Here is a 13,362-nt window from a genome sequence, read left to right on the forward strand (position 1 = left end):
ATATGTCGAGATGTAAGTGATATGATGATGCCAAGGTCTGTGGTGATGCCAGCTGTACCTCTACAGACTGTTGGCTAGATCCAAAGTCAAAATACTCAGGAAACTGCATTTGAATCATTCACCAGCTTGTTTGCACATGTGTACAACATATTGCTTGGAGATTGGGTGCCATATGTGTAATAAGAGGGCAAAGCATGCCCTTTGCTACAGGTTGACCCGTTGCTCGTGTCCAATTAAGTGTCCTCATCACTTGACGCATGAATTATATCATCAAACGAGAAGAGATGCTGATGAGAGTCAGTTCACAAAGCAGGTGTTTGAGAAGGAGCTGTCAAAAATAAATTCATGGGACTTTATTCTGTCTTGTATGCCATCTTTGTTGTTGCTAATGACAAGCTGTCTCAGCAAAACAGTCTATGATGATAGGCAGTGCCAGGCACGTAGTTTTCATACAGGCTTGGGGATGGATCTTGCATTTTATTCTGCGCACGTCTTCCAAATAAAACAGAAAAGAGGCAACAGATTTGAGTACCTCATTGTACCAATTGTATGTCCATGAATCACTTTGTCAACCGCAGAAGTGAAGACATCTCGATGGCAAACTGTTGACAGTTGTTTAATAACACACAGTGGGCCTGAAGACTTTAGCAAGGGAAGTGGAAAAATACCTGGACAAAATAACCTTGTTGTGGACTTTTAGGGAAACAGAATGTAAATACTTAACTGAGAAATTAGCCAGGACTCTGAAACGGGCACAGAATTTGCATTGCAAAAGGGTAGGGTCTCTTTCTATAGCTGATGCCAAAAAGAGCATGTTCAGCAATTCAACCCCACCTCACTATGTTGAGCTCAGAACTGGGGAGACCTATTTGAGAGGTGTAGCAATACAGAGAGAAAGATCAGAATATTACACGGGGCAAATCAGGTGACCTTGAGAACTGGAGTAGTGGAAACGAGGTGAAATTTAACCACAGAAAGTGCAAGGTCATGTCTTTAGGAACAAATAATTAGAGTGTCTGCCATGAGCTAGGGACTCACCAGTTAAAAACAGTAGAGTAAGAAGGATGTCGTCATTGTGCTAAGAAATCCCAGGGGAAACAGGCAACACAGAGGTGGTGTGGCTCTCAGTCAGACTTTGCTTGGCATTTGACAGACCCTCAGCATTAAGCTGTAAGGTTTGGAGTGCAGGCCCAGTGGCATGAAAGCCGTAGGACTGCACAACGTCTGGGTTGTTAGTGGCAGTAACACCGGAAAAAGTTCTTGTTTAGTTGGTCTGATAAAAGATATCACGTCTACCCATAGAACCTTATGGCCTGGGACAGAAGTTCCTTAAACTGGTTTGACCTGAATCAGTTAAATCTGATACTACATTCAACTAGGTTTATTTTAAACCAGTTTCAGACATTTTGAAATCGTTTTTTGTGCACTGAGCTTCTGTTTTGTTACAGGTTTAAACCAGCTTGCGATCACTTAAACCGGTTTATGTGTAAGTTCTGTCCCTAGCCTATCTGCCTATGTCCTTAGACCAACACAGTTACAACCAACAGCCTTGAAAAGTTTTCAGTTCAGATAGCTAGGAGCATCTTTAGTCTTCCTGGTGCGGACCAGGTACCGACAATTGGCGTGAAATGAATGCTGATCCATTGCCAACAAGGGGTGGCTGTGAAAAGGGTAAATGGAATAGAAGGTGGATTCAGACTGGAACACGTGCAGCGAATGCCTGATAGGATGAGCAGAGAAATGGAGAGCTTATACAAGGAGACTTGAGAAGCTGAGGGGGTATGACTGGTGTCCATAAATATGCCGGGTGGGGGAGATATCCTCCAGGGAGGGAGAAGAACTCTTTGAGTGAAAGGACAATGATGGCGCAAGGACAAATGCATATAAACCAGCCAAACAAGGTCCTTTGGGTAGATGTGCTATCTTTTATTAGACCAACTAAAACGTTGGAATATTGTTCTTTGCAAGCTTTCGGGCACAAACACCCTTCTTCTCTATGCCTGGAGAATGTTGTTTGTGCCTGAAAGCTTGCAAAGAACAATTTTTTTTCCAACGTTTTAGTTGGTCTAATAAAAGAGATCACATCTACCCAAAGAACCTTGTCTGTCTGATGTCCGTACACCAACACAGCTACAACCAATAACCCTATAAAGCAGCCAGGAATAAATTCATCTGGGAAGTAAGGAGATGGCTTCTAATAATCTGAGCAGCAAGAATCCAAAGCAACTATTTAAGCAGGAATAGCAGGGGAAACGCAGCTGGTTTGAAGATGGGCTCCATTCAGCTGAGAAGCGTTGATGGCAGGCTATGGTTGCCTGCGGAAAAGAGGAACAGGACTGAGAAGTCCTGACCTGGGAAGTCCCTTCTAATGCTTTGTCTGATGATCTGTTTGCATTGACAGGAGAGAGAGAGAGCTCGCTGTTGAATCGCCTCGCCTGCCCATCACATATTGCATTGCTTTTATTTCAACAGAGAGCCTTTGGGCAGGGGGCTGGACTCAATGATCTTCCAAGGTCCCTTCCAGCCCTAATGTCTATGAAACCAGGAGGGAGTAGGGTAGCAAAGGGCTTTTATAAGCCAGTAATGGTGAAAAGAGAATAAATTAAACTTAAATTATAAAAACCAGTTAGTTTTATATCACTGCAGCATCATCTCGTTCACCCTGTTTCTTTCTTGCATGCCGTCTGGTTCCCTTGGGTCATTGCTGGTTGCTGTTGCAAAAGCTCGGGGTGAGATGAAGCCGGGGTGATGCTGCAGCACTACATTTCATCCCACCAATTCGGCAACATTTTTATGCAGTGGAAGGTGGATAAAAATCTGCATTTGGGTCATTTTGGAAATGAAAATAAACTTTTTGCACAGGAAGCCCGGGTGTGGTGCACTGCTTCAGTTCCTCGTACGCTCTCCATTACCTCTAGTAATTGAATTGCCGGTAGAATATAGCACAAATGCATGTTCCCTTGCTTTGTGGGGGAAAATATCATTTTGGGCATGAGCCTTTTGTTGGGAAGGGCAAAGGGTAAAGACCTGCAGTCATAAACAAAGCAGCCTGAATTTTAAACTGTTATGAGGAAAAATATGAATTTGTCTACGTTGCACCTGCTAATAAATCATTGTAATCATATATGAGATAAAGGCAGTTTTAAGTTGGGTTTTGTCAGCTGTCGTATCCTTTTTTTTTCCCCATTTTTCTTCTTTACTAGGCACTAGCAGTGTCATTGCCTTGTTTGATTCCTGCTCCCTTTTCAGTTTCTTGGATTATATTTGAATCTCTGTTGAGCTTTTTAAATACAGTATTACAATTTTATGCCGTATGAAATAAGCAATAATTATTTCATTAGTATTGAGGAATCAGCTAGGTGCTGCGTGTTCATAATCAACAGGAAACTAAAAACCGCAAAGCAGAACGAATTAAACAAAAGCGCTCTTTGGCGATTTGCTGATATGAAACAAAATTGCAGCTCTTAGGCTGATATAGCATTGACACATGCCTTTAACATACTGCTCTGTAGTCCCGTATCAAACGGAAAGCGTGCGCCTGATTGCCCACAGAATCCAGGCTTCACTCAGGTAACGGCGGGTTTTAATTTTTGTGCCGTGCTGCTGCTTTTAAAAGGCAAACGAGCATGTCACTTTTTTAATTAGCTCATCCGTTCACTGTATACCCCATTGAAATTAGCTGCTGATCCTTTCAAATAAAAAGTTTGCTATTAAGAATCAGTGCACGTCGGGGGAAGTTTCCAAAGGCACGCAAGGTCACTTGAATACCCAGTTCCCGCTGCCTGCCTGTCCTTTGTGCCTTGGGGAGATCTCCCCCTTTGCAGTTATCAATTCACGTTTTCTCTCAGCCTCTCAAAACACTTCGCGCAGTCCTTCAAAGCTTCTGAAGAGGCTAAAGGCAATTGCATGGCAAGAGAGAGAGAGCGCTAGAGAGGCAACAGCTCAGCTCACAGGAGGCAAGGGTAATACCAGGGATACACCCACCCATCTGCCTCTGAGCATCCAGTCTTGTGATATGCTTTCAAATTGTAGAGCCAAGCCATAACCAAATGCACCTAGCAAATCATTTTTCACTCAGGCAAACGGAGACTCTCCAGAAGAACTGTACAGAGAAAGTTGCACGTTGCTACTAAAGTGCCACTGTTGATTTGAGTGCATTTTTTTGGAACTTTTCAAAGGAAAATAACATACAAAACCTGGTGAGAGCATGGGGGAGACCATAGACTGAATGAGAGAGAAGAAGAACAGTTATGGGTGTCTTTTTTTTCCCCTCAACTTCCTTCCCAGCACTAGACACTTAGTGCACCTGTATATACCATGGGGTTTAAGCCTTATTAAATTAAATAGGTTTACACCATTTAAACTTATTTTGGAGCATCGCATCAGAGTTTGCATGCACTTGGTTTTCAAACAAATCAAACCCGGTCCCCAGGCAGCACCGCAGGAGAATGGCACACAGATATAAGGGAGCAAGAGGGCGTCATATTGAGTTAAGCTGTTCAAATAGAAGTTGAACCGTCCCATAAACGATAGTGGTCTGACCCATCTGAGATTGGCAATCTGTTCCAAAGAGGAAATGTAATCCTGATGTTAGCCTTTTTGTGATTAAACCAAAGAGGACGGAGAAACTTTGTGCGATACTTGATTTTTTTTTTTGCTCAGTAGTTGGATTTCATTCAGTAAATGTGCATGTGATCATGAATGTGGCTATGATTATTAAGACGTGCCAGTGACCGGTTTTGCCAGCCACATGCTGGGCATTTGCCAAGCAAAGGAAGCACCGCATGTCCGAAAACTGAGATGGAGCAGAGGAAAAAGGATGCGACAGTGAAGTAACAGGGGCTTTTCCCTTTTTCTTTTCATTTGCTACAGACTGTTCCCAAGCCCATCGCACTGGAGCCTTGCTTCGGTAACAAAGCAGCAGTTCTCTCCGTATTCGTTAGGTTGCCTCGAGGCCTAGGAGGTATACCACCGCCTGGACAGTCAGGTGAGCAATAGTCTTGTGCTTTGATATCCAACTGAGCCATCTAGGTTACGGGGTTGGCAAGCTATAGCCCATGGGCCGGATCGGGTTTTGGTACCGTTGCATCTGGGCTGCACAGATGGAGGGCTTTGGCATCGTTCAAACCTCAGGAGAAACCATGGCAGCAGGTAGGTCCTATCACTGGCCTGCCTCAGACCTAAGCCATGTCATTCCTGCCCACTGCTTCAAAAAAAATAAAATAAAAGAAGTTGTAGGCCATTGGTTGGGTATTTATGCTCTTCCCATTGCCATGATGTTGGTACATCTCACAGATTTATTCAGGATCACGCATACAGGTCTCTTTCAGTGGAAATAGCTTTTATGAAGAAGATCATCTAGCAAGATCATCCATGCCAGGTAGACGTACCCAAACTGGCTCACCTGACCACCGCTAGCTAATGACCTGAATACATACATAGCTTCTCAGGCAGATTTGGAGCCCTTCTACCGTGGCTACATGACATAATTGGGCCCCTGCCAAACCATAAGCTGCATATCCCAGGCAGTTTCTCCTACCGTATTGTCTCGCTTACAACATGTCCCCAAATACGCACTTTGTTTTTAGAAGGCGGAACAATGGGAAAATATTTTTCTTTGAAAATATTGCTAAATATGGTATTTCCCCCAAGGAAAATACAGGCAGCTGCAGGGGGGAGCAAAACACAGTGGCTATTCTGTTTAACCCCCTAGCTGCTGGTTGTTGCAGGTGCCGTTGACTGAGCCAAACTCCCTGGCCCCTCTTCTTTGTGCTGGGGAGACAGCCAGCGTTTACAGCACAAGCTTCTGGTAGGGGAAAAGAGAAAGTGTCCACATCAGGTAGGGAGGGAGCCTCGCACATTGTTTGCTGCCTCCTCATGTCACATCCAGCATTACTTTCTCTTTCCCATGGCAGATCCTCGTGCTGCAGAAGCTGCTGTTACCATATTTTTTTGCTTGTATAATGTACCACCCAGTTCCAGCAGCTGCCTCCCATTACATATGTCACGCCACTAACTGGTTAATCGCGCAAAAAGTTTAGACCAGCTACACGTGCGAATAATTATCGCACAATTAACTGGTTAGTCGCACAATACATTTAGGCAGGCCACACATGCAACGTAATTATCATACTGTAAAAGTGTCCGTCCAGCTAGAAAAAGAACCAACCAGCTACAAAGTTGGTTCTTGATATGGTATAACAGCTTTGTAGCTGGTTTCTACCCAGCTTTGATTTGAACCTGTAGTGGGACCCTTAGTGAAAGGTGTGCTACATGCAATAAAATACGGTAGTAGCAAAAACGCTAGGCCTGCCCTCTGGCTGCGTCCACGCGTGTGTGGACATTTGGTTCCCCGAGGACAGCTAGCGGCAGCGCACCTTGTGCCGTCCCTCGTTGTGAAGCAAGCACGCGACAGGCAATCTTAGGTGAAAGTCTAGAGCAACCCATGACAGTATCTTTCTTTGTTTTTCCCCTTCCGGCACACGTTAGTGCTTTTAGGAAATCACTGTTCTCCCGTGTGATGACTTGCTCTGAATAAAAGCAGTTTCTGTGAACATCAGGGCTTTTATATCCATTAATACCATGTTTTATATTTTTACCTTTGGTGGTGAGAAGGAAGCAATCGCACTGAATAAAACACATGCTGTTTAAAAGCAGCTTCCTTCTGAATACATACACCCTGCCAGTCGAATGCTTCTTACCTCTGAAGGAGACATTGCTTTTTGGGGGGGACACTTTTTCTGCCCCTGCAGCCAGAGCCTTGTGCTTCTCTAACCATGACCTTTACTCTTTTAGGTCTTGCAGTAGCCAGTGCTCTGGTGGACATTTCACAGCAAATGCCAATTGCCTACAAAGAGAAATCAGGAGCAGTACGAAATCGGAAACAGCAACTCCCCGCACAGCCAGGAACCTGTATTTGATGCATGGACATCAGAAACTGCTATCTAGGGTTTTAAAAAACAAAACACAACAACACCAAGTGGAAGTGGAAGAGGAGAAGCAGCAGCAGCGGGAGAGAGATTTTACTGTTGTGATACGAGAGACTAGAAGCACTTGGGAAAACGCAACTTCCTTGGACCCAACCTTTTTGTTTCTCACCCACATCGATAGTTGGCTTTGTTCGATGACCGCTCCACTTAAGTTTTATTGACCCCATGGCTCCTGATTTGCTCCTCTTGTTTCAGGTTCAAACGAAATTTAATTTTATTGCAGGTTGAGCAATATCATCTCGCCGCCGTTGACGTTTAGTGTAAATACGACAGCAGTACAAAACGAACGACACTCAGGTTTATACATGGAAAGTGCTTTGCCGTACATGTATTTATCGAACTGTACAAAAAAAAACCCCCAACAAACTGATGCGGTGTTTACAGGTGTCAGCCCTCAGCACGTGAGCACGATGTTAAACTTCAAAGCATCTTCACCATTGTTTTTGCATTTAAGATGGAGTGATTGGAATGATCTCTGTTTATTCCCATATTGTTTAGGTGGAGCTCTGCAAGTCGTGCTTTTTCTCTGTAGCTGTTCATAGTTTGTATAGCCTCGAGGTTGGAAAGAACGAGGGTAGTGGAAAGACCAAATCTTGTACATTGCTAGGGCTTTCAAATGCAGTCTTTGCAGAAGCTAAATGTTGTTCTCAAAGGAGCCGGTGTTTACAAAGTCTTAACCCAGTCCATTCAGACACGCACGCGTGCGCCCACACACACAAGTGCCTAGACTAAACAGATCTAGGAAGTGAGGGGATTAGTACACACAAGCTCAGCACAATTGCGTTCCTTTGTTCCTACGCAGAATCGGGCACCGGAGGCAGTTTGTGCCCTGTGTAAGAGATCTTTGCAGTCAGAGGGGATAAGTTTCCCAACCAGGCAGCAGAGTCTGGAAGGCAGTCGAATCGAGTCCCACCGTCTCCTGGAAACGCTGAGGTTTCCGCTCGTTGTTGCACATGGAGGTGGTGTGTACTTTGCATCTGCTACACAACCATTACTTGATGCTACCTTTAGTGTCCCTCCTGTGTCCATTGTTGGTTTCCTGTGCTCTTCTAGAGGAGGACCAGACTCTACCAGGAACCTCAAGTACTACCGTTCATCAAAGGAACATGTGTCGCCTCTTTAAAGAATGGGTGTAAAGAGTAGCACGCTTTAGGCCCTGCTAGTTTCCAGACTGAGAGACAGCTTTATTAATGAGCACCTCTATTTGGCTTGTGTTTGAATGTTCAAGCTAGGACCTCCCATCAACCTTCAGGTCCTTGACTTGAGCGTAGGGGAAAGAAAGACTGATCAGTGAAGGAGACAGCTTGATGTATGATGAAAATACACCATTAAGATCTGCATCTCTTCATGCTTGATCTTCAAAATGGTGATAATAAAGTTATTAGATTTGAAATTTGAACCTACCTACTAGCTGGAATCTAGTGTAAGAATAAGTCCAGATCCCCCTCCATGTCCCTGGTGGCTTTTCACGCGAGACCCGCCCAGGAACGAACAGCGGTGGCGTGACCGCATGACCTCTCCGAGCCAACAGCGTGATGTGAATGCTGACACTAAATCGAGGTGCCAAACAAGATGTAGCTACTCCGTAATCGTGGCACGATTGAGTTTCATTCAGGCCACCAGGTTGGAGGTTGTTTTGGAGGCTGGTGCCAGGGGAGGGGAGACTTCATTATCTTTTATTAAAGGAAAAACAGCAAATTGAATAGCATGCAAACTGCCAAGCAACTACTGAATGCTGTTTGCCATTAAGGCCTGTTTCCCATGATAAAAATGAAGCAACTACACCCCCCCCCCCCTTCCACAACCCTTTTGTGTTTTTTGCAATTTACAGCCTACCCATCTTTAAAAAAAAAAATCCATTAAGGAAAACCTCACGTGTGATGTGTGGCACTGCCTCTTGGAACAGGCGGGGGGGGAAAAGGTCATTTTTAAAACCATTAGTCTATAATTGGTGGTAAAGGTCATTTTTAAAACCATTAGTCTATAATCCCGCAAACGAAAACTGGAATGAATCTTCCAACGCAAGCAGCAGAACGGTGGAAAATTTCATATTGAAAATGCATCTATTTTTTTCCCCCCTTAATCAGTTTCCAAAACTGCAAATTAAATGTCCCGGGGAAGGGGGGGGGACTCTGAAGTGAAGGTTTTTAGTCGATTTAAACATTAGATGATGCACAGATTACCTCAGCCAGATTCATCTCCTGAAACGATCTTGTTAGGTCCCCCGTGCGTAGAGCTAACCTGGATTAGATCACGCCAGAGAAATAACACGAGACGAAAATGTCTCCCCTTGCCAGCCCCCAGGTGGAAGGCACGTCTAGTGTACAGAAAACCCGCGTCTTACCTTGCTTTGAAATAATAATTTAAAAAAACCACTACGTACAATTTTGGAAAGCGCCCGACTTTGGACTGAAGTCCATTTGATTCGGGACAACACAAACGCATGCACTTTTAAAGATACTGCCTGTTTTCCTGAAAGGGGATGGCTTTCTGAATGCAGATCATTCACTGTAATTAATTTTTACATTAAAAAGATATTCAAAGCTCTTTCTGTTCCCACAGAGAGTGTCTGACACACTAAGATTGTTCTTTCTTAATTGCTTAGAAATAAAGTGAACCCACATCCCTCGTCACAAAGGAGCGCAGAGTCCAGGTGCTTAAAAACAGGGAAGACACGCAATGGAGATCAAAAGCTTATTTTTTACAGAGCCAAAACCTGTAAATAAATGAGTGACACTTTTTTTTTTTTATATACAAAAAATAAAAAATAAAACGATGCTTTAGGGTACAGCCCGGCTGTATCTTATTTCCATGCCGATGACAGAAAAAGAGAATACACATATCTCTGCTGTGAAAAGTTGCCTCCCAGCTTAAATGAAAAATATTAAGGGTGGATTGGATGAAGCGAGCAAAGCTAATTGCTGGTATTTCCTCACTAGGCCAGTGTCAAACATGAATGTTTCCCACTTCTATTTCGTAGGGGCGGGGGGACAATATATACCCTTATTTCACAGGAGAATCTGTAAATAAATGAAAAATAACACACAGATTTTGCACTTGTACATAAACTATACAGCAGTGTGCAGGACATTGAGAGCTTTGAAGTGTACATAAAACAGAAAAAAAAAGTATTTAATGTATTTTTGATGCATTTTAAAAGATGTCTGAGTTTTGTCTTAATAACTTCTTCATAAAATGAGTGTTAGATAACTTTCCAGAGCTTTAAAAAGTCATCCAATTAAATTCCTGAGATCTTGCAATATAAAGCAGGGAGACATAACTTGACACTTTTATGTATTTAAATGCATTTCACTTAAGTGAGATAAGCAAAATTGCTTGAAATATGGCTCTTCCATTTTCAAAAAACCACGCAGACTTTGAAACAGGTAATAAATATACTTAAAGCGGCCGTTTCGTACGAGATTAAGTCAGTGGTGCTGTTCGAGCCCCCGTCATTAAGAAGATGGTGCCAGCGATTCCATTCGAAATCGCCGCTTTCAAGCGTGTATAACTGGTTGAAATTCAGCACGCGAGCTCTGAGGCCAAGCATCGGTTTTATTCTTGGAAACTAGTTTTGAACGGGAAACGTTGCAGCTCTCTCGGTTCTGAACAGCGCATCGGTGCCGCTCGCTTTCTAAAATAATAATCAGAGCCTCGTTTTGCTCACTAATGTCCTTTTTTTTTTCCCCTCACCCAGAATTTTATCTGGATGTTTTCTTTCACGTTTATGATAGGCAAACACTACAGTCATTTTGCTTAGCAACTTGTATAGGGGCAAGGGTGATGGGTATGTCTTTTTAGAGCCGTTGGAGCCTTTAGGGGCAAAAATGTACCGTTTTAAACGCCGACATCCGACTTTGTGCAATGGGATGGCGGCGCCCGTGATGGACCAGAGTTCTGGATACGTAGCGTCCCAAAATAACAGTACAGTCAAAGAGTGATGAGAGCAAAAGGCGCTTTTTGCCAGATAGCCACTTCCTTAAAGCTGGCATACATACCAAGCGCGTCCGGGTGGGTTGCGTACGTCGTTTTCTTTCTGGTCAGCGCAAACCAGCCAAAAAGTTATAAAATGCTTTTTAAAAGGGCCGTTCATTGAGGCCCATCCTCAATTAGCTTTAACGAGCCTCCTGTGAAATGCGCGCTCGGCCACGAGACGGGAAGCAAGCCTCAGGATCTCCCCACGAGCCAACACAAGCCCACTACATCTCGAAGGCAGGGCCGATTCTCGGTCTTGAACAGACAGGAACGCTAGCTTTTTTTCTTTCTTTTCCTTTTTCACAGAAGCCAAAGTTAAGGATTCAGGGTCAACAGCCTCTGAATCGGCTGACTTTTTGGCGGGCGAACCCTTAAAAATATTTTAAGCTACAACGATGAATGCGCCGGCGCCTCGCCCGAAGGAAACAACGGCTACTACGTGCCGGGGCGACACTTCAATGAAGCCGTCTGAGTTTACAAGCTAACGGTCATTGGGAAATTTTGTTTTTCTTTTTTTCAGAGGAAATCTTCTTGTGGGGAACGCTACCGTTTTTCTTACAGGACGCTCCTCTGCGAATCTGCAAGAGCCGATTCCGCGAAGAAACGTGCATGTTTTAAATGCAAAGGTGCCACTTAGGTGTTTGTTTAAAGATGTTCACAAGAGTTTGGGGGGGTGGGAGGAAACGGGACGGGAGGTTGAAGAGATGCTCTTACTTTGCTGACACACTGTAGATAATTTTAGTCGACACCTCGCATTCTGCTGTAATTGCTTTCAACGCAATACGTTGCCTACGCGCTAGTGTCATGCCTACGGTGACGCACAACACTGGGTTTTTTCCTGCTTCGGGATCAGGACTGTTTTTGCCCAATTTACCGTGTCTTTCTAAATCTGTACAAACTACCTTTGGGTGTCTTCCAGGTACTGAAGTCCTTTAAATACTTCTCCCCTGTCCGCCTGCCCCACAGCCCTCTCCATGGGGGAAAAAAACCAGTGCTGTGTGGAGAGGATCGTAAAATACATTGGTCTATTTAAAAAACAGAAAAATAGGTTTTATATTCCTCTTAAACCCATGCATAATAAATGTTCTTTACACTAGGATCCTCAAACTAATTCTGTCTCTGGCATTTTTTTTTTTGGTTTTGTTCTGTAATTATTTACAATTCTTGTGTTCAGACTTGAGCTTAGTTTGTTAATATGTATAATTTAGCATTTCTTGCATTCATATGTAAATACTGAGTAAGTATTGTAAACTATTTCATGGCTGGGGATTGTGGGTGTTATACATACACACATTTAGGACTGCAGTTTTTGGTATAATTTTTTGTATTGTAAAATAACAGCTAATTTAAGCAGGAACAAGAGAATTATTGGGAGGTCTGTGCATTTTAAACCCAAATGTGAAGTACGTGTATATAAATAAAGTAAATAATGCAAAATTTTCCTCTGAAATAAAAAGTTAGATGATCTGGTTAAAAAAAGAAAAAGGCTTTCCTTTTTTTTTTGTCCCCTCCCCCCGATTCCAGCTGTTTCTGTTCCAGTTAAACTGAATCACAAAGCGGAGCACGGTGGCATTCGCCAGGAGATGCTGGACTTGCGGGCAGAGAGTAGTACCAGTTCCTCTGGGTCCGTACACGGTGAGTAGTTTCAGTGCTCCATTTTCACTCCAAATAGGTGATGCAACTACTTTATTCCAGCCTTTCCTCGTGTCTGGAGCAAATGAACAGCAAGCCGCCATTCACCGTCCTCCCTGCGGTTTCTGCAGACTTGGCAGACTCTCCAGCTGGATCCTGTCCGTCTAGATCCTGGCCACCTAGGTCCTCCTGTACTTTCTGCAGACTTAGACTCTCCAGCTGGAAGAAGACCTCTGGGAAGGGAGGAAACCTTTGGACATTTCCCTCAACTGAAGCTCATGGGGCGGCAGGAAGGGCTGCTGAGCGAGGAGGCCCTGAAGATTTGGCAGGTAAGAGCAAACCTTTCAGATGGAGTCCAGAGCCGTCTTATGAGGACAAGGCCCGCTGTTCGCTGCTGCAAATCCCTTCTACCTGGTGCTCCGTGTCCTACAGAAACCTTGATATAACTTATCTGCTCCTCCCGAGTAGCAGCTCAGCAGTAGCCTGGAGTGGGATCTAGATGGACGTGATGCTGTTCTGAGCGGTGTTGCCTCTTGCCTGGACCTTCATGGAGGAGGATGGTACATCAAACTAGCCCATGCCCTGATCCACTGTAAATTGTTCAAGAGAGACTAGAAAGAGGGGAGCATTGCTTTGTGGGTAGCTCCCCACTGCAATTCCAATTCTGGTGCAACAAGCTCCTTCCAACACACAAAAAGCTAGTGGACCGGGTTATGGCCTCACGTTCCTGATTTATTTGGATCGTTATTTCTTATTGCCTTCCCCA

General features: G+C 44.0%; 1 protein-coding gene across 1 annotated transcript in view; it reads left to right on the plus strand.

The window, feature by feature from the left end:
- ATRN (attractin) overlaps window positions 1-8,932 on the plus strand; it is a 179,528-nt gene extending 170,596 nt beyond the window's left edge. Inside the window, exons 28-29 of the mRNA XM_025200696.1 lie at window positions 4,873-4,987; window positions 6,796-8,932. Of these exons, the coding sequence (XP_025056481.1) occupies window positions 4,873-4,987; window positions 6,796-6,920 (240 nt within the window). The 3' untranslated portion in view covers window positions 6,921-8,932. The remainder of the gene's footprint in view (window positions 1-4,872; window positions 4,988-6,795) is intronic.
- Window positions 8,933-13,362: the final 4,430 nt, after the last annotated feature.

Source organism: Alligator sinensis, unplaced genomic scaffold (genome assembly GCF_000455745.1).
Source record: "Alligator sinensis unplaced genomic scaffold, ASM45574v1 scaffold12_1, whole genome shotgun sequence".
Taxonomy (NCBI): domain Eukaryota; kingdom Metazoa; phylum Chordata; order Crocodylia; family Alligatoridae; genus Alligator; species Alligator sinensis.